The 26,287-nt window shown below is 36.0% G+C and overlaps 1 protein-coding gene and 1 pseudogene across 6 annotated transcripts in view; one reads left to right on the top strand and one right to left on the bottom strand.

Annotated features, from left to right (window-relative positions):
• Positions 1–26,287, top strand: part of EMSY (EMSY transcriptional repressor, BRCA2 interacting) — a 127,659-nt gene that overhangs the window by 11,553 nt on the left and 89,819 nt on the right. For 4 of the 6 annotated variants that reach the window (XM_077113532.1, XM_077113530.1, XM_077113529.1 and 1 more), the window contains 3 exons: positions 2,138–2,313; positions 16,779–16,931; positions 18,874–19,133. In XM_077113532.1, the coding sequence (XP_076969647.1) occupies positions 2,138–2,313; positions 16,779–16,931; positions 18,874–19,133 (589 nt within the window). The remainder of the gene's footprint in view (positions 1–2,137; positions 2,314–16,778; positions 16,932–18,873; positions 19,134–26,287) is intronic. The other 2 variants (XM_077113533.1, XM_077113531.1) reach the window with 1 other exon arrangement.
• Positions 4,427–4,699, bottom strand: LOC143644477 (non-histone chromosomal protein HMG-17 pseudogene; annotated as a pseudogene).

Raw genomic sequence — 26,287 nt, 5'->3', positions numbered from 1 at the left:
ACGGTATTTACAGAAGTCTGTGAAATTCAGTTTAGATGTGGAGACATGCAATTAATGCATATTTACACTCACTAAGTACATAGGATGTACTGATTTAATTCTAACATGATATTTAAAGTTCAATGGCTTAAGAACATTTGAGCATGTTTGCATGAGTGGAAATTTGGAAGATTTATAGATCTTTTTAAAAGTTGCAGTTGTGTCTTTTGCACTGCAGGTTCTGGCTTTTGAGTAGCATATATTCATGTGCTTCAAATTATTAATCTTCCATAATTTTTGCCACCATTTAAACAATGCAGCTATTATTAACAGGAAAAAAAATCTAACTTTTAAAGGTAAGTGTAGATAACATTTTATTTGTGTAATAAACTCTCACTAAGCAAATTTATTAGTGATATTCTAACAAAATCACAGCAAATTAGTGAGCCAGGAGAATACTACATAGCTTTTAGAATTTTTTTCCTTTGACAATTAGCTATAGCCTTTTTCTGTCTTTTTTTGGTTCCATTCTCCAATTTTGAAAACAATATGGGGATTATGTAATTACAAATTTGCAAAGGTATTCATTGGGTTTTAGGAACTTCTCTTTCCCTTGTACACAGTAGGTCTGTGTTAAACCATGAGGGAATTTACTGACTGCCCACAATGATTGTGTCATTGGCTCCTAGAAATTACTTTTTGAACTCAAATTTAATGCTTCTCAGCTCATGAAGTAATTTTTTCCACTCAGTAAAAGTTGATAGTAATTAGTCAATTAGTGCACGATTAGTATAAATCAAAAGCGGAGTCAGACATAAAACCCATCTGAAGACTTTTATACTTTCTACTTATGATGTGGCAGTAATTTCAGGAGCATGATGTATGCTTGTTGAAGTAGACATTAAGTAGCTGTGTGACCTGAGTTAAGTTTTAACCATTCTGTGACTCAATTTCCACATCTATAAAATGGAGATAATAATAGTACCTATTTTATAGGTTCTCTGAGAAAATTATGACTTAATAATGTGCATATAATGTTTAGAATAGTACTCATCATATAGTAAACCCTTAATTGATGTTAACTCTCATCATTACCATTGTCATCATCGTTATCATTGTTCCACTATCCATTAACAGATGCTTCTGTGTACTCTATCTAAATATGAAGAATCAGTGAACCTACAGAGTCTTAAGTTCAAGGTTGGGTTGGAGAATCTGATTTTGAAAAAGGTGCAGAAATATTTTTGATTCTGTGAAGAAATTGATTGATTATGGGTGAATATTAAACCTTGACATAAGTCTTTAGTCAGGAACATACATGAAGCCAATTAAGAGAAGTAACACAGCTACATTTTGGTAGTTCAGCCTTGTGGTTGGATTCCTGGGATAAAATTAGCTCAAGAAGATTGGGGTAAAGAAACTCAGAAAGGTGTCTGCTTAGGGTTAGAATCTGATTGCCTCAAATCCTTCTTAGAGTGAAAGGAGAGAAAAATAAATAAAAATAAAATAGTGGCAGCTTTTTCCATTGTCCTCAGATCTACTCATTATTATTTTTCAAACAGGACCGATAATAGTACAGTACTTTGTCAGTGACATATGATATGATACTTACACCCCTCTTCCATTCCTTACTACATTCCCCCTCGTTTACTGCCTCAGTTACTAAGTTTGAAAGCCTTAGAACCTCTGGCCATGCAGGCAGTTGATAAAAGTATTTATCTTGCAAAGGTTCCCACAATTTACATTCTTAATTATTAAGGAATATCTGATTTTTAAAAATTATGAGTACTTTTAATTTTTTTTATTTAATTACAAAGTTGTGTTCTAAAAGTTAGTAGAGATAGTAGTTATCAGATTTAAACTAATGAAACTGACATCCGTATTAATATAAAAGTCATGGGAAAAAATTTCATGAGTTCAATTATGTTCACTATAAGATTCAGATTATAGAAGAAAATGTGTAAGAACCTAATATGTATGTCACTCCTTGAATTCCAATTATTATTCATCATTTTGATCTTGCTTGCTTATAATAAAGCCTCTCCTATTCAGTAAGAACACTTTTTATAATTTAAAAACTTACATTGTTCAAGAAAATGTATTTAATTCATTCTCCATGATTGAGAACCCTTGTAGCAGCGTTTTCTTTTTCGTTTAGTATGTCTGGACCTAATAGCTCTTCAGAATGGTCCATTGAAGGTCGTCGATTGGTACCACTCATGCCCCGGCTGGTTCCCCAAACTGCCTTCACTGTAACAGCTAATGCCATTGCCAATGCAGCTATTCAGCACAATGCATCTCTTCCAGTGCCTGCAGAAACAGGAAGCAAGGAAGGTGAGTAGGAAAATATTTCTGTATCTAGAGATTACATTTCTTTTTAGCTCAAGAGAAATTGTCTTATTTTTTATGTTTTTATTCCAGTATTTAAAGGCTGCAAACACAGTTAGTAACTCTAATTTTGAAACTAGAAACGGCCAGGCTTTTAGTCTCAGCCAACATTAAATCTACCTTTTGTTGAAAGTGTGAATTATGTTAATTATAAAATTGCAAAAGCCTTCTTGGAGTGAATTTTTTTAAAAAACATTTTTTATTGTGAAATATAACATATATAAAAACAATGAAATTTCAATGTACGTTGTAACGAGTAGTTATAGAACAGATTTCAGAGTTTGGAATGGGTTACTGTTTCACAATTTTAGGTTTTTCTTTCTAGCTGCTCTAGCACACCAGAGACTAAAAGAAATATCAGTATAATGATTTAGCAGTCATATTCCTTTGTTAAATCCTGTCTTCTCTGTTATCACACTTCTCCTTCACCTTTGTTCCTTCTTCCAATTTTTAGGGATTTTTGGGTTCTGTCCTTTGGAACTTTTTCATGTTGGAAAGGGCTTTCGATAATATGAGATAGGGAAATAGAACTAGTTGATGTTCTTGGAGAGGCTGGCCCCTCTGGGTTTCAGGACTTATCTGGCCTAGGAACCCATATGCAGGTTTCAGGTTTCTGAAAAGTGATCTTAGTATGTGAAACTTTTGTAGACTCTCACATAGAGCTACTAGGTGTTTTTTTAAGGGTTAATAGGAATGGTGTTGGTTGGGGTTTTGCAAACTGTGGTAATTAGCAATATCTAGCTATAACGTGTGTAAGAGTAGCTTCCAGAATAGCCTCTCAACTCTATTTTAACTCTCTTAGCCACTGGTACCTTATTTTGTTACATTTCTTTTCTCCCTTTTGGTCAGGAAAGTGTTGTTGATTCCATGGTGCAAGGGCCAGGCTCATCCATGGGAATCATGTCCCTCATTGCCAGGGAGACTTTCACCCCTGGATGTCATGTCCCAAGTAGGGAGGAGGATAACGATTTTACTTGCAGAGTTGGGTTTAGAGAGAGAGAGGCCTCATCTGAGCAACAAGCAAGGTTTTCTGGCAGTAACTCTTAGGCATGACTATAGGTAGGCTAGTTTTTCTAGTATAGAAACAAGCTTCACAAGAGCGAGCCTCAAGATCAAGAAGTTGGGATTTTTTTATTGATGTGGGAGTTCCTAATGTTTGAGTTAGTATCAGGGGTTTCCCCAGTGGTAAAGCTTAGTAGTTCCATATTTTTTCTCCCATCCCTCAAAGGACTTTCCCAATACTTTTTTTTTTTTTATTCCTAAGCCAAACTGTTTCCAACTTTATTAAAGATACTTTTCATAAAAAATCATGGTATTTCAGGTAAGACATGGCAGGTGCTTGTTAACAGTATACAACAACTTTCAAACTCCTTTCTATAATGGACTACCAAAATAAAAAAGCCACTATAAAACCCAATGAAGTCTTCATTTGATGCTCTGAACAGAGAGAGTTTAGGGGTGAGGGTTGACATTTCACATTTAGCATGTTATTTGCCAACTTTTCATGAGCTGACCCTGACTTTCAGGAAATGAAATGAAAATAACAAAATTAGCAGTTTGAAGATCCACAGCCTAAACCAGGACTTGCTGCTCTTTTGTGGGATGCCATCCTACAGGCATCAATGGAAAGTCCAGATTGCCTGACATTCTGGTAATTTTTTGGAGTCAGGCCCCAGCGGATTTCAGGGAGTCAAGTCTATTCTGAAGGCTGAGAAGGAAATGAGAAAAAAATGAATTTTATTTTTGTATACCATAAGGCATTTGTGCCAAGGTGACTAATGTGTATCAACCTCAGGGAATCCATTATCCTAGAGGTAGAGATGAAGTCTCTCAAAACTAGAGGGGAAAGGTGCTTTCTCCTGTTTTAATTCAGCCTTGGAGACATTCTATTAGTGACATTAGCCCCTTCTCCAAGAAGACAACAGTGAAGTGTTCTGTGTGCTAACAACATAGCTTAAAAAAAAAGTTAAGCAAAATTCTGTATGTTTACAAAACTTGATAAAAAATAGTATTTCAAACTGTCGCCGTTAAGTACACAGTTATAAAAAATGAACATGCTTCACTTGGCATCTCCAGCATTTTCAGCTTTCTGTGTCTGGTCTGTTTTGGCAACTCTGTTTTCTTCAGGATTGTTCCCATCCTTGCCAGTATCAGCTTTCCACTGTTTCCCTTTGGGTACCTTTTCTCCCTTCTTTGCATGGGCCTTTTTAGGTTTGGGTTCTGGCTTTGGAGGAGCAGGTTTGGCAGATAACCTTGCAGATCTTCTCTGTGGTTTGTCTTTTACCTTGGCTTTAACTCCTTTAGCATCTTCTTCAGCCTTTCTGTTGGGCATGGTGGTGATGGCAGTGGGATGTAGGTGCTGGACGCTGGGATGCACATGGGCTCTTGTTAGTTGTGGGGTTGTTCTCACCTCTTTACACTGCTCCTTGCTAATACTTTTTTTTTGTATGCTGTATGGCAGGGTCACATTTCATTCTTTTTCCATGTGAGTCTCCTGTTATTTCAGCAGCGTTTGTTGAATTTTTGTTTGCTTATTTGCTTTTGATTGTTAGTTTTGCTTGTTTGTTCGTTTTTTGAAAAGTACATGAACCAGTAATTGAACCCAGGTCTTGCGCATGGTAGGTGAGAATTCTACCACTGAACTACCCTTGCACTCCCTCCTTGCCAGTACTTATTAACTGCCCAGCATACTCTGAAATATATCCAGAATTACCTTAAGCTTTGCAGAATTACATGCCCTCATTCCTATTCTGGGCTCCATGTGTTTGGGTTGTTTAAATGAACTGTCCAGACAGGTTGAGTTATATTGTATGCTACAGAAAATTTAGATTTTGAACAAAATAAACTTCTCTTCCTTTGGTCTCCTACAGTAGGTGAAGTTCTAAAACACAGACAATGTCCTCCTTACCCCTGTATTCTGATTTACCTTAGTCCCTGCCCAGTTGGCTTTGTTCTTATTTCTAATTGAAGCTTGATTTCTTTTTTGTTTGTTTGTTTCTTTAACAGTTGTTGTATGTAGTGTAGCTGACTTTCAGAACTGCACATCTCTAGCTCTTAGTCTTTTTTTGTGTGTATGATATGATATCCACTGTTTATTAAAAAAACAATAACAACAGCAACAAAAAACAGGATCCCAGGAGTTAATCCACATGCTGCACCCTCCATGTGGGGCCTGGGTACAAATGCAGGTCTGCCCCTGTTCTGGTCCCTGCCATCCATCATATGCCTTGCCTCCTCCGAGGCCTGCGCCAGCTTAGGCAGTAACAAAGCACTTTGTAGCTAAAATCCGTCTCTCAGTCTTAAGTGTCACACAGGTAGCCAAAGTTCCAGGAAGATACCAGGTTTTACATATATAGTGCAGCATCTCAAAATTTAGAAATAACATTTACAGCTCTGAGCTAAATGTGACTGCTATAAGAGTCTCCAGTATGGCCCCAATTTTCTTATAAGTATTTTCTCAAAGAGATCATACAATATTTGTTCCTTTGTTTCTGGCTTATTTTGCACACATAATGTCCCCAAGTTCCACAAGAACTCGTTGCATGTCTCATGACATCATTCCTTTCTGTAACCACACCATATTCCATCATATGTACTTATCATAGTTTGCCGTTCTGCTTCTCAGTGTATCCTTCAGACACCTCCATCGTTGGGCATCATGTATAATGTCCAAAGTCAAAAATCCGTGTCTCACATTATCCTCTCTTAATCATACAATCATCAGCACTCTCAGTTTTAGATGATTTTCACTGCCGCAAAGAAAGAAATAACCAATAAACACAACCTCCTCAGATAGAAAATCCAAACCTCCCTAACTCTTGTCCTTCCCTCCCATTTATTAAACTCTGGTATTGCTGTGGTACTGTTGATGTTTTCCTGTTAAATATAGACTGTATAACATGCAATAGTAGTTTTTACTCATATTGCTATATAGTTGACTCATTGTACAGTATTTATACCTTTGAAGTAGTTCATGAAAAAACTTAAATTTGTAGTGTTATTTTGTGGGTTATATGGCTCTATTCAATCCCTTTCAATTGTTTTCACCTTCAGTGTGGCAATATTACAAACCCACGAGTGAACTGCCTTCACTTCTATCCATTCCCTTACATTTAAGTTCAACTTCATTGGGTAAACTGTTCACCTATTTCTAGCTTCTCTGTATCTTTTTGGTCTCTGTATTTTATATTATAAGCTTCTGAGTCCACCTTTGCCAAGGTCATAAAAGCAAAATCATTCAATATCTAACCTTTTGTGTCTGGCTTATTTCACTCAGCATTATGTCCTCAAGGTTCATCCATGTTGTCGTATGCTTCAGGATGTCATTTCGTCTTACTGTTGCATAATATTCCATCGTATGTATATAACACATTATGTTTTCTGATGGACACTTGGATTGTTTCCATCTTTTGGCAATTGTAAATAATACTGCTGTGAACATCAGTGTGCAGATGTCTGTTTGTGTCACTGCTTTCAGCTCTTCCAGGTATGTACTGAGTAGTGGTATTGCCAGGTCATAGGGCAACTCAATATTTAGTTTTCAGAGGAACTGCCCAACTATCTTCCACAGTGGCTGTAACATTATACATTGCCACCAGCAGTGCTCAGGTGTTCCAGTTTCTCCACATCCTCCCCAGCATTTTTAGATTCCTGTTTGATTAATAGCAGCCATTCTTGTAGGTGTGTGTGATATCTCATTGTGATCTTGAGCTGCATTTCTCATATAGCTAATGAAAATGAGCATCCTTCATGTATTTTTTAGCCATCTGTATTTGCTCTTCAGAAAAATGTCTATTCATATCTTTAGCCCATTTTACAATTGACTTGTGTGTTCTTTTGTTGTTGAGTTGTATGATTTCTTTATGTATACAGGATATCAAACCTTTATTTGATATGTGGTTTCCAAATATTTCCTCCATTTAGGTGGCTGCCTGTTCACCCTTTTGACAAAGTCCTTTGAGGCAGAGAAATATTTTGTTTTGAGGAGTTCCTATTTATCTATTTTCCCTTTCATTGCTTGTGCTTTAGGTATAAAATTTAGGATGCTACCTCAGATTACTGGGTCTTGAAGATGTTTCCCTATATTTTCTTCTAGGAGTTCTATAGTACTGCTTCTTTTTTTTTCTTTCTGTTTTTTTTTTCACTTGAATTACAAAATTAACATGGTTTAATATGAAAATAAGAAACTGCTACAAAGCTCTTATTTTTGTAAGAGATACAATGCTTTGTAGCAGTTTCTTATTTTCATATTAAACCATGTAAATTTTGTAATTCAAGTGAAAAAAAAAACAGAAAGGAAAAAAAAGAAGCAGTACTATAGAACTCCTAGAAGAAAATATAGGGAAACATCTTCAAGACCCAGTAATCTGACTAAGAAACTCTAATATAAAACAAAAATATTTTAATACCTTTAAAATCCAAATTTTTCTTTGAAATTGTTCATGAAAAAGATTTTCAAGTCAAAATTAACACCTCAATTACTCAAGCATCAAGAAACTGCATTGCGGGTATTTAGTATACCAAGAGACATTTTTCTAGCCAGTCATTTCCTTCTAATATCTCTGTTCCAGAATCGTTTAGACTCTTCCACTTCTCTACTACACCCCCTATTTCATCATTTCTTCAGATCATGAAAGCTGAATTTGTTGAACACGGAACTGTTTCTTATATTTAGGTCTTTTATCCACTTTGAGTTAATTTTAATTTTTAAATAGCATGTACGGTAAGGCTCCTCCTATATTTGTTTGGCTGTTGATATCCAGTTCTCTCAAGCCCATTTATTGTCCCAGTTCAGTGAATTTGGGAACCTTGTCAGAGGTCAATTGACCAGAGATTTGGTGGTCTCTCTCCATACTCTCGATTTGATTCCATTGGTCAGTATGTTTATCTTTGTGCCAGTACCATGGTGTTTTGACCAATGTGGTTTATGATAGGCTTTAAAATCAGGAAGTGTTAATTCTCCCACTTCGCTCTTTTTTTTAAGGTATTTTTTTTTTTAGCTATTTGAGGTCTCTTTCCCTTTCAAATGAATTTGATAACTAGCTTTTACAAGTCTTAAAAGTAGGTTGTTGGAATTTTCATTGGTATTGCATTGAATCTGTAGATCAATTTGGGTAGAACTGATATCTTCACAACATTTAACCTTCTTATCTATGAGCACGGAATGTCTACATCTATTTAGATCTTTCTTGATTTCTTTTAGCTATTTTTTATAGTTTTCTGTGTACAAGTCCTTTGCATCCCTGGTTAGGTTTATTTTTATTCTTGTAGTTGCTATTTTGAATGGAAAATTTTCCTAAATTGTCTTCTCAGCTCATTGCTTGTGTATAGAAACATTACTGATTTGTGCTCATTAATCTTGTATCATGCCACTTTGCTGAATTTGTTTATTAGCTCAAGTAGCTTTGTTGTAGGTTTCTCAGTATTTTCTAAGTATAGTAGCTATGTCATCTGCAAATAGTGAAAGTTTGCTACTTCACTGATTTTTTTTCTGATTTGCATACCTTTTATTTGTTTTTCCTGCCTGATTGCTCTAGGTAGACCTTCTAGTACCATGTTGAATAATAGTGGTGATAGAGGGCATCCTTTACTTGTTCCTGATCTTACTTAGGGAGATGACTTTCTGTTTCTCTCCGTGGAGTAAAATGATGCTTTCTATGGGTTTTTCATACATGTCCTTTATGATATTGAGGAAGCTTCCTTCAATGCCTACCTTTTGAAGTGTTTTTATCAGAAAAGGATGCTGAATTTTGTCATATGTTTTTCAGCATCATTTGAGATGATCATGTGGTTTTTCCCTTTAAATTTGTTAATGTACTCTATTATATTGATTGATTTGTCTTGTGCTGAACCACCCTTGCATGCCTAGTATAAACCCTACTTGGTCCTGGTGTGCAATTCTTTTAATGTGTCATTGGATTTGATTGCTAGTATTTTGTTGACAATTTTTGCATCTATATTCATTAAGGCAATTGGCTTGTAGTTTTCCTTTCTTGTAGCATCTTTACCCGATTTTGGTAATAGAGTGATGTTAGCTTCATAAGATGAGTTAAGTAGTGTTCTTTTCCCTCAGTTTTTTTGAAGAGTTTGACCAGGATTGATGTTAATTCTTTTTGTAATGTTTGCTTAAGTTCTCCTGTGAAGCCATCTGTCCCTGGGCTTTTCTTTGAGTAAGATTTTTGATGACTGATTGAATTTCTTTGCTTGTAATTGGTTTGTTGAGATCTTCTGCTTCTTTTCAAGTCAGTGTAGGTTTTTTGTGTGTTTCTAGGAATTTGTCCATTTCATTTAAATTGTCTAGTTTGTTGGTGTATAGTTGTTCATAGTATCCTCTTATGATTTTTTTATTTCTTCAGGGTCCATGGTAATGACCCACCCACCTCTCATTTCTGATATTGTTTATTTGCGTCTTTTTTTCTTTGTCAGCCTAGGGTCTGTTGATTTTATTGATTTTCTGAAAGAACCCAAGTTTTCTTTCTATTGTTTTCTTGTTCTCCAATTCATTTATTTCTGTTTTAATCTTTCTTATTTCTCTTCTATCTGTTTTGGGGTTAGTTTGTTATTCTTTCTCTAGTTTTTCCAGGTGAGAAGCTTTTGCTCTTTCTTCTTTATAATATAGGCATTTAGGGCAATAAATTTCCTGCTCAACACTGTCTTTGCCACACCCCGTAAGTTCTGATATGTTGTATTCTCATTTTCATCTTCAGATATTTACCATTTTCTCTTGCAATTTTTTCTTTGACCCACTGATTATTTGAGTGCATTATTTAATCTCCATATATTTGTCAAAGTTTTGGTCCTTTGGTAGTAATTGATTTCCAGCTTCATTCCATGTGATCAGAGAAAATGATTTGAATAATTTCTTTCTTTAAATTTATAGAGACCTGTTTTGTGTCCCAGCATATGATCCATCCAGGAAAATGTTTCATGAGCACTAGAGAAGAATGTATATATTGGTGTTTTGGAGTGTAATGATCTCTCTATATATGTCAGGTCTAATTCATTTATCAAATTGTCTAAGTTCTCTATTTCCTTGTTGAAACTCTGCTGTTTGTTCTATCCATAGAATAAAGTGGTATCTTTTTTTTTTTTTTTTTTTTACGTGGGCAGGCACTTGGAAATCGAACCCAGGTCCTTGGGCATGGCAGGCAAGCATTCTTATCTGCTGAGCCACGTGGCCCGCCCATAAAGTGGTATCTTGAAGTCTCCCACTATTACTGCTTAAATGTCTATTGCTCACTTCAATTTTGTCAATATTTGCCTCCTATACTTTGGAGCTCCTTGATTGGGAGCATAAACATTTGTGGTTGTTATTTCTTCTTGTATTGTCTCTTTTATTAATATGTAGTATCCTTCCTTGTCTCTTATGATGTCTTTATATTTAAACTGTATTTCGTTTGATATTAGTATAGCTTCAGCTTTGTCTTGATTACTGCTTGCATGGAACATCTTCCATCCGTTCATTTCCAATCTATTTATATGCTTGGGTCTAAGATGAATCTCTCATAAGCAGCATATAGTTAGATCACATTTCTTAATCCATTCTGCCAGTCTGTATCTTTTCTTTTTTGCATGTGCAGACACCAGGAATCAAACCCGGGTCTCCGGCATGGCAGGCGAGAACTCTGCCTGCTGAGCCACTGTGGCCCGCCCCAATCTGCATCTTTTAATTGGTGAATTAAGTCTGTTAACATTCAGAGTTACTGCTGTCAAGGCATTTCTTAAATCTGCCATCTTATCATTTGGAGTTTATTTGTCAGATCTATATATTCTTTTCTCTTTTTGTCCTTTAAGTTACCCTTACTGGTACTCTTCAATTCTGTGTCTTCCTGTAGACCTCCCACTCTCTTTTTTCCAGCTGACAGAATTCCCTTTGGTATTGGATGACTGGTCTCTTGTTGACAAATTCTCTTAGCCTTTGTCTGTCTGTGAAAATTTTAATCTCTCCCTCACCATTATTTTTTCATGGACAGGCACCAAGAATCAAACCCAGGTCTCCGGCATGGCTGGCGAGAACTCTGCCTGCTGAGCCACAGTGACCCACCCTTTCTCCCTCACTTTTGAAGGACAGCTTGGCTGGATTAAGAATTCTTGGTTGGACATCTTCCTCTTTCAGCATCTTAAATATAGCACATCATTCCCTTATTACCTCCATGGTGCCCGTTGAATAATCCAAACTAAGTGTTATGTGGTTTCCCTTGTATGTGGTGAGTTGCTTTTCTTTTGCTGCATTCAGGACTTTCTGCTTTCTTCCACATTTAACACTGATTAATGTGTGTTTTGGAATCGTCCTATTTGGATTTATTCTATTTGGGGTTTGTTATGCTTCTTTCATTTGCATATTTATGTCTTTTATAAGAGTTGGGAAGATTTCCCCCATTATTGCCTCAATTAATCTTCCTAGCCCTTTACTCTTTTTTTCCCTTGATTCTTATATTTGTGTGCTTTGTGTTGTCCATCATTTCCCTGAAATCCAATTTAAATTTTTCCAACTTTTTTGCCATTCTTTATGTTGTGAGTTTGAATTTGATTGTTGTGACCTCTAGCTTGTTTATTGTTTCTTCTGCCATTTCAAATCTCTGTTGTGTCTCTACTGTATTTTTAATTTTATCTACAGTATCTTTCATCTATGATATCTTTTCTTTTTCTTTTTTTTTTTTTTTTTACATGGGCAGGTACCGGGAATCAAACCCGGGTCCTTGGGCAGGCAAGCACTCTTACCTGCTGAGCCACCATGGCCCGCCCATCTTTTATTTTTCTACTTATTCTTTCAAATTCTTTTTTATGCTCTTCTGGTGTCTTCTTGATATTATTTAGGGCGTTAGCTCACCCACTAAATTTATTTAGGTGATTTGTATGACATCTTTGATTAGTTGTTCCAGAGTCTGTGTCTCCTCCAGTGTTTTAGTTTGGTTATTTGGCTGGGCCATATCTGTATGCGTGTTCATATGCTTTGTGATTTTCTGTTGGCTTTGAGGCATTTGATTATCTTGACAAGACTATATTTTTTTTATTGTGAAAAATAACATATATAGAAAAAGTCAATAAATGTCAAAACATACCACAACAATTATTTATAAAATAGATTTCAGAGTTTGGTATGGTACTGTTCCACAATTTTAGATTTTTCCTTCTGGCTGCTGTAAGATAATGGAGGCTAAAAGAAGTATCAGTATAATGATTCAGCAGTCATACTCATTTGTTAAATCCTATCCTCTCTGTTATACCTCCTCCTTCATCTTTGATCTTTCTCCCTCTCTTTAGGAATATTTAGGCTATGCCCATTCTAACTTTTTCATATTGTAAAGGGCTGTCAATAATAAGGGATAGGAGGTTGGAACTAATTGATGTTCTGGAGAGGCTGGCTCCTCTGGATTTCAGGACTTATCTGGCCTAGGAACCCATCTGGATGTTGTAGGCTTCTGCAAATTAATCCTAGTGTTTTGTTTGGAAGATTTGTTGAATCTCCGATAATGCCCTATGTGTTATAGGTTGACAGGAATGATTTTGATTGAAGTTTGGCAAACCATGATAAATAGTGATATCTAGCTGTAACTTATGTAAGAGTAGCCTTTTTACTTTATTTGAGCTCTCACAGGCACTGATCCTTTATTTGTTAGAATTCTTTTCCCCCTTTTGGTGATAGGGTTAATTTTTTTAAAAAATATTTTTATTGACAAAACTTAACATACAAGGATCTAAATAAACATTCTTAACTTACAAACATTCCATACATTGTGTACAATTAATGACTCACAGTATCATCACATAGTTGTGTACTCATTCACCATGGTCATTTTTTTGAACATTTGCATCACTCCAGAAAAAGAAATTAAAAAGAAAAAAGAAAAAACTCATACATACCATACCCCTTACCCCTCCCTCTCTTTGACCACTAGTATTTCCATCTACCCAATTTATTTTAACCATTGTCCCCCATATTATTTGTTTATTATTTTTTACTCATCTGTCCATACCCTAGACAGATGGAGCATCAGACACAAGGTTTTCACAATCAACACAGTCACACTGTAAAAGCTATATCATTATACAATCATCTTCAAGAAACAAGGCTACTGGAACACAGCTCTACAGTTTCAGGTACTTCTCTCTAGCTACTCCAATACACCATAAACTAAAAAGAGATATCTGTGTTATGCATAAGAATAACCTCCAGGATAACCTCTCGACTCTGTTTGAAATCTCTCAGCCACTGAGACTTTATTTTTTATCTTCCCCCTTTTGGTCAGGAAGGTTTTCTCAATGCCTTGATGCCAGGTCCTGTTTCGTGTTGCCAGGGAGATTTATACCCCTGGGAGTCATGTCTCACGTAGGGTAGGAAGCTCATTGAGTTCACTTGCCATGTCAGCTTAGAGAGAGAGAGGCCACATATGAGCAATAGAAGAGGTTCTTTGGGGGTGACTCTTAGGCCTAATTTTAAGTAGGCTTAGCCTATTGTTTGTGGGAACAAGTTTCATAGGTGCCAACCCCATGATCTAGGGCTTGGCCTGTTGATTTGTTTGTCCCCACTGCTTGCAAGAATATCAGAAATTCTCCAAATGGCATAGCTGAATATTTAAATACCTCTTTATTCACTGCCCAGATCATTCTGGGATTTATTGGGGCATCATTCTAACTTGGACAAACCAACAAAATCTCATGCCCTATTCAAGATTCCATGTATTTCTGGTGTTCAACTAAATTGACCAAATAAGTTTAATTAGGAAATGCACTATCCATAATATAAATTTTGCGCCAAATAAACTCCTCTCCCTGTAGTCTCACACAGAAGTTGAAGTTTTAAAATATGGATATCATCCCTTAGATAGGGTTATTTATTATTTATTTATTTATTTTACATGGGCAGGCATCGGGAATCGAACCTGGATCCTCTGGCATGGCAGGCAAGCATTCTTGCCTGCTGAGCCACTGTGGCCCGCCCTAGATAGGGTTATTTTGAAAGTTGATTGCCCTCAGTTGTCTAAGTTTTGTATTTGCTTGGGTTTGCATTGAAGGTTACCTTTTGCTCTTGGTTCATCAGTAATTCCCCACCAAACCAAGGCCTGCATCTCATACAGTGAAGGTAGCTCTACTGAAAAACTGTTTCAAGTTAAACAGATAGGTTTGCCAGACTGCACTTTCCATTTCTTTCCAGCAGATTGAGCACTTGGGCCACCTCTTCCCCTCAGTCCTGCCTCTTCCCGACTGCAGTAGTCAGGTGGGCTGGATGGATACCATGAGCAATTCCAACTAGGTCCACTGGTCCCAGTGTGTGCTGAAAGCTGCCAACCCCAGAGCTTGGCCGTGGGTAGTATGTACCTCAGCAGAAATTCTGCTTGTGGGCCCAATAGGTTTGGTGGCCCCTAGGCTCCAGCTTGGAATGACCTTGGGCTTTGAGTCTGGGCATGTCTGCTGTCCTGTCCACAACCAACCTGGAAATGCCTGGAGCATGGTGGGGGTGGGGGTGGGGCACCAGGGCTCAGGTGTGGTGTTGGGCACAGGGCACATGGGTGGGAGTGTGGGGCAGGGCAGGGGGAAGTGGAGTGCAGGGCAAGGATGTGTGGCTCACTTCCTTGTACCTGCCTCGCTGTCCATGTACTCTTGAAGGCTCCGGGCTTCTGTATGGAAAGCTCTGTGCATTAGCAGGGTGGTCTCTGTATGCAGGGAAAGCAAGTTTACTGATTTCCGGATTCCCCAAGGAGTTCTGGGCTGCAGAGCTGAGGGGGCTGATAACCCAAGCTAACTGTTGGGGCAGACACTTTCCTAGGAGTGGCCTCTTATCCCCAATGGGGTCCCAACTGAGCCCACTCACCCCATTCTCTTTGTCCCCATTCCTCAGCTTTTTCATTTAGGACCTCCCTGTGTAGTGTAGAAGACCCTCTCAGGTCCCTCACGCCCTGGAACTGCTGTCCCAATTGTTTTTCTGTCAGTTCTCTAGTTGTTCCTTGGAGCAAGGGTAAACTCCAAGGATAGTGTCCTATTCCACTATATTCCCAGAAGTCTCTGGAAAGAATTTTTGACTTTAGTCTGTTTTGTTAGCACTGAACAGATGTCTTTAATAGATGGCATAGAAAATAAAGAAGAGGACTATTTATTACTGGAGAAAGATGCTGAACCGATAGCTTTAGAAAAAAATGCTGTATTTTTGTGTTCTGTAATCATGTTATATGCTGCTTCGCTGTTTTGGTTGATGTGTTGAATCTGTTGGGGATTATCTTGTAGATGAAAAGGGTTTCTTATTGTTATTTAATTTGGTAATTGACATATGTTTTAAAAACCCTTGAATCTAATGCCACCGGGAGTAATACTAAATTTGAGAGGGCATATTTGGGTTGATTCTCATAGCTTAGTTTAGTGTTGCATAAAAATGACCCTGAAAACAATGTAATTATCAGGTTACTTAGGGGAATTGTCTTTTCTTGCCTAGGAAGGAGATGTGGAACAGAATGAGACACTTTTTCATGCATGCCAGGTTGTGTTTTACGCTGCAGGAAGCTCTTTTTTAAAGAGAGTTAGTTATCAGTATGCAAACTTGAATTTTATTGCATCCCTGTTTTTTTGTTGTCAGAGTGGTACCTCTCTTCTCTTCCCACTTTTCCCCTTTCAATCTACCAACTCGCTGGTAGACTGGAAAGAATATAGAATTTCTAATAGACAGTGCTGTATTTGAATCCTAGTTTGCCATTTCCAAGCCATGTGACCTCTAGCAAGTCATAGAAATCACTTAGCTTCTGTGAGCTTCAGCTTCCTTATCCTTAAAATGAAGGATACGTGCCTTGTGGTGTTATGATACTTAGTGATGATGTATGGAAGGAATTCTCAAAGTGCTTATGGCAGCTATGAGCTATTCTTGCTGTTGTGTGTTTCTTCATTGAATGATGAAGAGGTTGAATTATGGTGTTGTCATGTATTAGTTGAGTCACTGTTGTACTGCTTGGATGGCAAATGATTAGTGAACTCATAATAAAAAACTTTGCCTTGGTTCCCTCCTACTAGCCAAGTTGTAAATTGCTATGGTTAGGGAAAAATGATCCATCACCCCATCATTGGTACTGCCATTAACATTAAAAAGGAATACAAATTTGTGCCTATTGTCTAACCCCTGCCATGAGTTAAACATGGTTTTCATTTTTCTCAATATAGTTTTAAAAACTTGATTTCTTTCAACTCCTCTCTTCTCCATTGACAGAGTGACCTGTAGACAATTATTAAATACTTGGAGAAAACCTATTTAAGTGATGATTTTTAAGGTTTTTAATACCCTTTAACCAGAGATCCTAATACCTAGTACAGGCCTCTAACTTCTGATCACATGAAAATGTAAAAATTGGCCTACAGTGTATAAGTAATTTTGCTGAATGCTGGACAGTTTTGGTGAAAGTTAACAGCAGACTTTTTTATCGTTCCTTCAGTAATTGTTTGCTATTCCTACACAAGTACCACGTCAACCCCAACCTCTACCCCTGTTCCAAGTGGCAGCGTAGCAACGGTTAAGTCTCCAAGACCTGCCAGTCCTGCCTCCAATGTAGTTGTCTTGCCAAGTGGAAGTACTGTTTATGTCAAAAGTAAGTGATACTTTGTGTTATCAGAGCCATCTTGGCTAAAAGCTGCAGTTTAGGCTCAGATTAGATCTGTCTTCCTGGATTAAATCATCAGTTCACTGTCTGGCCATTAGCAATGGTTAGTTTTTGACACTTCTAAAGAATTCCTTTCTCTATGTATCAGGTATACATTGCTTTTTTAAAATCAGTTTTGGGATTGAGAAATGATTTCTTTTTTGTTCTCTGTTGGGGATCTGCTTTTTGAACACTGCTCTCGTATGTGTATTCACTTGTTTTGATGGTTGTGGAATAGAAATGTTGTGAATAGAAAACTGAAGGAATATGCTTATGTGACATGTTCAATGTTTATTCCTGTAATTGTAATTTCTAAAATTATACAACATATCATCCAAGATTAGATTCAGTGAAGCATTCTAGAGAGTCCATCTTTTTAAATTCTTAATTAGAATTTGAAGTTTTTTATTTGCCATTTTTAGCCCGTTGATTCTATCCTAAGAAACAGTTTGATTTCAAATTCATTTTTTAACTTTTTATTTCTGATATGCCAATATTGCTTTGCTTTTGATATCATCTGGAGCTAATTAGCATTTCATTTTCATTTTTCTCAATATAGTTGTAAACTCGATTTCTTTGTAACTTAGAGGCTGAGTTTGCTGTTTTAGGCAGGAGTGATTCTAGGTCTTTGTCAGTCTGTTTAAATTAGAGTCTATAAATAAAATATGTAAGAAGTTACATTTTTATTACCAGTTCCATGAGCCCTACTGTATAATTTTTTGGTGTCTGCTCTTCAGAGATTTCCTATGTAGGTTGCTAGGTATTATGTGTCTCACTTAATTTTTCACAAGTCTTTACAAAAATCACCAAGACTTTAGTACATAAAAAACTTAGAATCTGGGACTGTAAATAAATTTTTACCTGACTTCTGTAGATTTAGCCAAGGTAATCTTTTGAAATAACTCTAGAGACCTATTTTTGGTCATTTTTTAAGTAACGAAAGTGAATCCCAAACATGAAGAAACCGTTTCATATAAAATGCAGTTTTAAGTAGCAGGAAGTTTATGTTGCTTTTATACTAAGAAGTCACACAGGCAAATTAGTTTGGAATATCATTTATTTACTTAACTTTGTATGTACAGTGTACTTATACTGGAGAAATAAGCAATAAGATGTTATCTGGGAGCCCATTAATAATGGGAGACATGTAGACAGTCACATTGCCATGTGGTAAGAGATTCACAGAAGAATGTATAAAGTACTTTATAAGCTCAGCAGAGATGTAAATTAGCTTTGCTTAGAGGAGTAAGGAAAAACTTCACTGAGGAGATGGCTGGATCTTACAGGATGATTAAGAGGTCATCGTTAATAGGTGGCCTTCCCCAAAGAACAATAGTAATTAGAGACCCAGAGATGGATAGAATGTGTTGAGGTGGCTTTGGGGAATGGTGAGCATTTCAGCATGCCAAGATTATAAAAGCACATTGGATTGGGTGGAACAGGGTATGGTATTTTTGGAAAGATATAGGGCTTTGAATGATATGGTATCATTCAAATTTAGCAATTTAGTTGCTTGTGTGCTTCATCTTGTAGGGAGATAAAAGGAACTAAAGTTTTGATACAGTAAGGTATAATTACATGTGAGATTTTGTAGCTGATAATAGGATGGAAGAATTGGAAGTATGGACATCTTTTAGGAAGTTGTTGCTAAAATGCAGACAGGAGATGAGGAGGCCTGACATGAAGCAGTTCTATAAGGTTAAAGAGAGGAAGGGAGGCATTTAGAGACAACTTCTCAGAGGGGGGAATTGATAAGACTTATTAGCTGATTGGACATAAGGCAAAGGGAGAGAGGTCAAGGATGACTTAATACACACAGAGCTTTTAAAATAAAGTATAAAATGCAAAGTTAGTTTGGTATAGATAGAGCAATATTATCATTGTCTTTCAGGTGTTAGCTGTTCAGATGAAGATGAGAAACCCAGAAAACGAAGGCGAACAAACTCTTCTAGCTCCTCCCCCGTGGTCCTAAAGGAAGTTCCAAAGGCTGTTGTTCCAGTCTCAAAGACGATCACTGTGCCTGTGAGTGGCAGTCCCAAGATGAGTAACATCATGCAGAGCATTGCCAACTCCTTACCACCCCACATGTCTCCCGTGAAAATAACCTTCACCAAACCCTCAACACTGACGACAAATACAACAACACAGAAGGTATGTGGTAGAGGGAGTCTCTTCCTGCCAATTGCTGATTCCAGTGCTTTTACACAGTATGATTCAAATTTAACAAACATGCCCTGAGTGCTTACTATGTGCCTGGCATTATGCTGGGAATGTTTACATCATTTACTTGGTTTAATTATGCACATAAATCTTTGGAATAGGTATTATTTCACTTTTTGCAGATGGGGCTCAGAGAGGCTGAATGATTTGTCTAAGATGACATATCTGGAGGATTTTCTACTTCTGAGACTTTAGCTTTATTTTATAATTGTAATTTCATTTGAAAAAATTAAAATATGGAAGTTTTTTTTTAATCTGTCTTAGGGTGACCTTACCTTTAGGAACTCAATTTTTGTTTTTCCAAAGTAACAAAGTTGTCAGAGTTAGGTGTTTAATAGAAGAAAGGAAGAATATAATTAAGTGATGAATAATTGTTGTCATTTTCTTTTATTCTTTGTATGCTATCATTAATTCATTCCTAAAAATCTCCTCTCAGTATGTTCAAATCATCAGTATTCTGTCAATTTTATGTTAGTAGGATTATCTGTTTTGTCATACCAGTCTGGACCCTGATTGCTTTCTAGGCTTGCTGCACATCTGTATTTCTGAGATCTCCCTTTACCATCTTCTGTCTTGGTTTATTTACTCATTTTGCTACAGCACATCGTCCAGTAGTTGACTGGTGTACAGGAGTATGGAAAGTAAGTTTTTAAGACCACATGGGAAACTGAAAATTTCTTTGTTCTACTCTCTTGCTTTTTTGATGGTTTTGCTAGGTAAGTAGTCTAGGGTGGAAGTAATTTTTCCTCAGAATTTTAAAGATATTATTCCATTGACTTCTGGCTTCCAGTATTACTTTTGAAAACGCCCACTGCCCATCCAACTTCATATTGTTTTTCTCTTTGAAAACTCTGAGGAACTTTGACTTCAGAGTTCTGAAATTTCAAAGTAACGTTCTTTGGTGTGGGTCTTTGTTTTATCCATTGGGCCTGCATGCAGTGGGCCCTTTCAGTCTGGGCACTGATGTCCTTTCATTCTAGGAAGTAATCTTGACTTTGATTTTTCTCTGTTTTCTATTTTCTCTCTTTCTGAATCTCTTATTATTCAGGGTATTGAAGCACCTGAATTAATCCTCTGATTTTCTTATCTTTTCTCTCTACCATTTTCCATGTTTGTTTTTTCTTTTTACTCTAACACAGTGTCTATAAGCCTAGATTTTAGAACTAGACATTCTAGATTTGAATCCTTACTTTTGCCACTTTCTAGCTGTGTGACTGGGGAAAAACTAAACTCTATACCTAAGTTTTATCGTCTGTAAAATAGTGAAAACAGTATATTTTATAGGTTTTTTTAAACTGGTATAAAATTAAGCTAGTATGTATAAAACTGTTAGACTATAGCTTAGCACGTAGTAAATGCTATATAAGTATTATTAATATTGTCTCAACTTTATCCTTCACTGTTTCTATGGAGGTTTTCTTTTTTGCTATCATACTTTAAATTTCTAGTAATTTCTTCTTGTTCTTTGAAAGTTCTTTTTTTGTAGCAAGGAATCATTACATTCTCTTAATATTTGACAAAATTCATGATAATCTTTTCCATGATTTTTTCTTCCGTATTCTTTATCTTACAGATTCCTTTTGTCTATTTGTTTTGCTCTCTTGTATTTCATTTCAGAGTTTCCATACATGTATGGCTCTCTGCTTATAAATATATTAGTGGGCAGTGAAAAGCAGAGGGAAATCTCTGTGTATATGAGTGGGATAATTTGACTGGCAGATTTCATTGTAGGGTAATCTAGCTGGGCTGTTTTGTTAAGGAACACTTTTTCCTACTCTTTTTCCCCTTCCAGCCGTCATTGTCTTGACAGCTTTTCCTTGGGCTTGGTCAGATTCCCCAGAGAGGAATCTTCTAGTCTCCTATCTAGAGTACCATCCTGGCTATCAGTGCTTTTGTAGTAACTGGAGGAAGAGGAGTGATTGGTCTCACCATTGGTAAATTGACTTACTTAATTTCTCTTTTTTCAGTATAGCACCTGCCCCTACCAACCCATAGCCCCCTCACCTGTGCCCGAATCTGAATCATCAGATTCCCTCAACTTCTTGCTCAAGAGAGTAAACTCCTAGTCTTTATTTAGGGTGGAGGAGGATAACTGGGGTTCTAAATGCTTCTTAAGCACATTTTCAATTAATTTTCCTTTCTTTACCCCACCTTTAACCCCGTAACTCCACTTCAGAAGTACCTGGTGCCCCATTTTTGGTCTTCCTGGGGTTCTCTGATGCAAGTTTTCTTGTTTTTTCGTTCTTTCATTTGCTGCCTTAGGTTTCCAGTTTCTTGGGTATGCTAGATTGGTTAGTACTTGTCTATTTTCCAGTTTACAAAACTTTATAGCCCTTGTCTTCTTTTTGTTTTGACCTTACAGGTTTATGTGCCTCTCTGCCTTTAAAAAAATCCATTCATATTGTTTTAGAGGGATTTAGGGGAAGAATGGAGGTAAATTCTTGCATTCAATGCATGTCCTTCAATTCTGGGGAGCAATCTTGACTTATTTCTTTGGTTTCCTATCTTTGAGTCTTCAGTCCAATGATAATTATCGTTAAAAAAAAAACTCCTTGAGTTTCCTGGAAATATATAAAATGTTACCATTGTTTTCTTAATGACTAGAAGTGATAATGAGCTACCGTATAGAATGTCATTCTATTTTGAGTCCTAGGGTAAGGCAACATGGTGTAGTGTTAAAATCAAGCAAGAATTTTTGTGGTCAAAGAAACCTGGGTTGTATGTAACTCCATCTCCTCTATTATGAGCTGAGGTAGATTTAGTTAGTTTTTCTCAATGTTTATTCATCTGTGAAAGGTGAAAAATGCCCATCTTATAAGGTTGTTCTGAAGATTAAATGAGAAGATTGGGTATTTAAATTCAGCATAAGATAGATACTCAAAAAATTTTAGCTCCCTTCCCTTACAGGTATTTTATAAAAAGCAGTGTCTTGGGCGATGCACTGGTGGCTCAGTGGCAGAATTCTCACCAGCTGTGCTGGAGACCTGGGTTTGATTCCCATGCCAGAAAAAAAAAGAGCAGTGTTTTACTTATTTACATTGTTGAAAATGAGTTATAAGTAAGTGAATTCATCAGTTAACTGATGCTTCCCCCTTATTATAAGGAAATCCACTATTTTGATGACTTCTTAAATATTATACTGAATATAATTTTTACAGTTTTATTTAATGACTCCCAGGTAACCTATCTGAATATCACTTTTGTATAATATTATAATAGAGTTAATTGCTTTCTGGTCTAATCTTATATTAGAAGGCATCGGCCTACTATACACTGAATTTTTATGTCTACGTATTGTAATTTTTTTTGCCTTCTCTACTGGTTTTATTTTATTAGCAATTTTTCTGTCTTTACTCCCTTCTTGTCTGATCTTTTAATTTGGTATCTGAGAGATAGTGTAGCAAGCTATAGCTCAAAAAGCACCTGCTTCCCAACCATATCCTTCTATTCCCTTAACCTGTGTTCTTTTTATTTATAGTACTTATAGCAAGTTGACATTATTTTACTTATTTTTTATTTTCTATTTCTCCCATAGACTTCTAAGAGTAGGATCTTTGTTTTATTCATTGCTGTATTCCCTAGCATTTAGGACAGTGCCTGGCATGCAGTAGGTGTTTAATAAATATTTGTTGAACGAATGGATGAGTGAATTAATAAATTAATGAGTTAACAAATCTGATTCCAGTCCTGGCTTTGCCTCTCTTGAGGCAAAGTTGAGCTTCAGTTTCCTATATAACAAAGATAATAATAGTATATAATTCCTAGTGGTTTTGGGAGGTTAAATAAGATGATTCTAGAAAGTACTTAATATAGTATATATAATGAGTGCTCAGTAAACGTCATCTAATAGTAACTTTCCAATCTTATTTGGTAGACTTATATAAAAATACTTGTAATAGATGGGGTTCAATCTATAAGTCAATTCAGTGGTCTTTTTTATTTTAATTCACTAACTTTACTATATATTTATTTTTGTTGTTTTTCTTCCAAATTCTCAATTGAGAATGGATATTTGAGGTTGTCAGACTTGTGATGTTTAAATGATGGCGTATTGAACTCTAAAGTTATGTATGAGCTATGATTCTGTGAGAGTTTGGGTCAAGAATTTTAGATTTTCCAATTGTGTTTAAAAAATAAACATTTAAAACAAATTAAATTAAAAATAAGACTTGTTCATTCCACAAATATTTATTGACCATCTACTATGTTCTAGATGCTAAACTGTATTCTTTCACTCCATGTGTACTCAAATGTCATCAGTTTTATTACTTAAACAAACTGAGTGTGCATAGGACTAATAAATACTCCTTGGATTTTTTTGTTTTGTTTTGTTTTTTTTGTTGTTGTTCTCTTTTTTCGAGGTAATTACATTTTTTGTAATCTACCCAAGGCTGTTGCCATTACTACATTCACCTTGGCTTTTTCACAGATTCCATTAAGTCAATTTAGGAATTATTTTAGGTAAAGTGACTTCTACATTAAGTATAATTATTTATGAAATTGTGGACATTATTAAAATTCAAATAGGTCATATATTTTCAGAGTACTAAATTTCCACCTATGTTAATATGGTGCCTTCATTTTTAAAATAATAACATTGGTAGAGCACTTATAAAATTTTTCTGTAACAAAGCAACAGAATATAGCTTTATGCTTTCATGTGCTTGATTGATATTTTTCATTTTGTCCTTAGGGTGCAAGTCCCAGCACTCTTAAGGAGTTTTTGTGAGTGCTAGAAGGTCAGTAATCTGAATTATGGCCTGAATAAACACTGTTTGGTTCACTTGGTTTAAAAATCCCTTTATTTTCCCTATGGTAATAAGTAACCTGAAAGTACAAGTAATTTTCTCCAAGGTGGATCTCTAACTTTAGATAACCCCTTTTCAGATTACAAATTATTTTGCATACTGAAATTTCAAAATTTGGTTTATCATTTGTATCTGTAAACATGCTTTTAATGACTCTTTAAACCTACATGCAATACTCTGTATCTGAAACTCCAAATATTTGATACAAGCATAAATGCTTTTCCTTCCCTTTACCATGACAGACATTGCTAACTAACTGTGACATATTTTCCTGCCAATTCTAGTAAATCTTCATTAGTGGCTCAGAGTTCTTGTAAATACTATGTTTCAGGAAGCTACTATTATTTGTTCTAAATTGGCAAACGTGAAATCTACTTGCCATTTCTGCTCTAATTTGGCTGTGGTAGTAGCTATGAGTTCTTTGGATTTTCAGGAGTTTCAGAATTTGGTAAAAAGGTATATAAAATATTTTTAATGAAACAAAAATGAGGACCTTGAAATACATTCCCAGATGGATTTTACCTATTACCCCTTTAACAATTAAGTAGTTATAAGCTACTATTAAGGTCCGATTGTTGACTGCCAAATATTGACCACCTGCTATGTGCCTAGCACTATGTTCGATGCTTCACATCATTATTTCATTTAATCCTTGTAATGAGTTTGCAAGGTAGATATTATCCCCATTTTATAGGTGGAAAATTAAGTCCAGAGATTTTAATATGTCCAGGGGTATGCCATGTGTAAGTGTTAGAGGATTTAAGCTCAGGTTCTGTTAACTCTTAGGTTCGGTTTTTTTTTAACGATATGGTTCTACTTCTCAGTTTGTTTGGTTGTTTTATAATAAGGCTACTCAGGTATTTGCTGATCAAGTCTATTTAGAAGTATATTGGTCAATTCTATATAGGTGGTTACTGGTTAAGCCTCTCTCTAGATTCCTGAAATAAACTCCTTACAGTAATGGGCTTGTACTTATGTCTTGTAATTCTCTGTAACGTTGGAAATATTTAATGATATAACTAAAGCTTCTTTGAGATACAGGTACTGAGTATAGACATATTCAGTTGATGTTGACTGACTGATTTGACTTCAGATATTTTCTAGGACTGATATATTAAAACATTTCTCTCCTAAATTCTTTTGATTTTTCAAAACAATTTTTCTTACCTAGAAAGATATCAATAACTTTGTTGAAAGAAGAAAGACACTTTGCTCTGTTTTTGGGTATCACTATACCACCATTATACTTACCACAAGATAAAACTATGATGTTGCGGATTTGTAAATGATTTATTTGTTCTCAGCTGTAAAATGGGGATAATAATAGTCTCTGCATCACGGGATCATTGTGATATTTAACTAAGCATGTGAGTAATAACTCTAAGAGCTATTGTTAATATTACCCTAATCTTTCCATTTTCATCCATCTACAAGTCCTGTCAATTCTCTCAAAACAGTCTGAATCTGATCACTTCTTTTTTATTTCCACTACTAACACCTGCAGTCTAAGCAGACTGTCATTTCTTGCTTCATCAACTGCAATAACTCCTTAACTGTTCTCATTACATTCCCTCCTACTTTTCACTATATTGTACCTAGAATGATCTTTTAAAGTGTAAGTCAGATTTTGTGTTTCCTTGCTTAAAATCCTCCCATGGCTTCCAATTCCACCTGGCATAAACTCTAAATTCTTTACCCTGACCTACAAATTTAATCTAACCCCTCCTTGTCTTGTTTGCTTTTGCTACACTGGCTTTCTTTCTGTTTTTAAATATATCAAATCAGTTCTTACTTTAGGTTTCTCACCCTGTGCTCTTCACATTGTCAGGGAATGCTGTTTCTACATCACCTTGTTTTCTAGCCATACTGCCAAACCTTGAAGTCTCCTTCTTGCCTCTCTTTTTGCTGCTTTCTGTATCAAGCGATGAGCACATCTTCTCGGTTTTACCATGAAAGTGTATTCAGAATCTGTACACTTTCCATCATTTCCACCACAGGCACACCGGTCACCGTCATCTCTGCCTGGTTTATTGTAGGAGCCTCAAATTTGTCTCTCTCTTTACTTCACTACTGCACTTTATACCTAGCAGATAGAGTAATACTGTTTTAGAAAATGGACTTTATTTTCACAATCATTTTAGGTTTACAGAAGAATTGAGAAGGTTGTATGGAAAGTTCCATATACCCTGCACTCAGTGTCCCCTATTCTTAACATCTTATATTAGTATGATACATTTGTTATAATTAATGAACCAATATGATTCATTGTTATTAACT

This window comes from Tamandua tetradactyla, chromosome 8 (assembly GCF_023851605.1).
Source record: "Tamandua tetradactyla isolate mTamTet1 chromosome 8, mTamTet1.pri, whole genome shotgun sequence".
Classification (NCBI taxonomy): Eukaryota; Metazoa; Chordata; class Mammalia; order Pilosa; family Myrmecophagidae; genus Tamandua; species Tamandua tetradactyla.
Note: the sequence above shows the minus strand (reverse complement) of the source record. Positions and strands in the feature narration are given on the sequence as shown.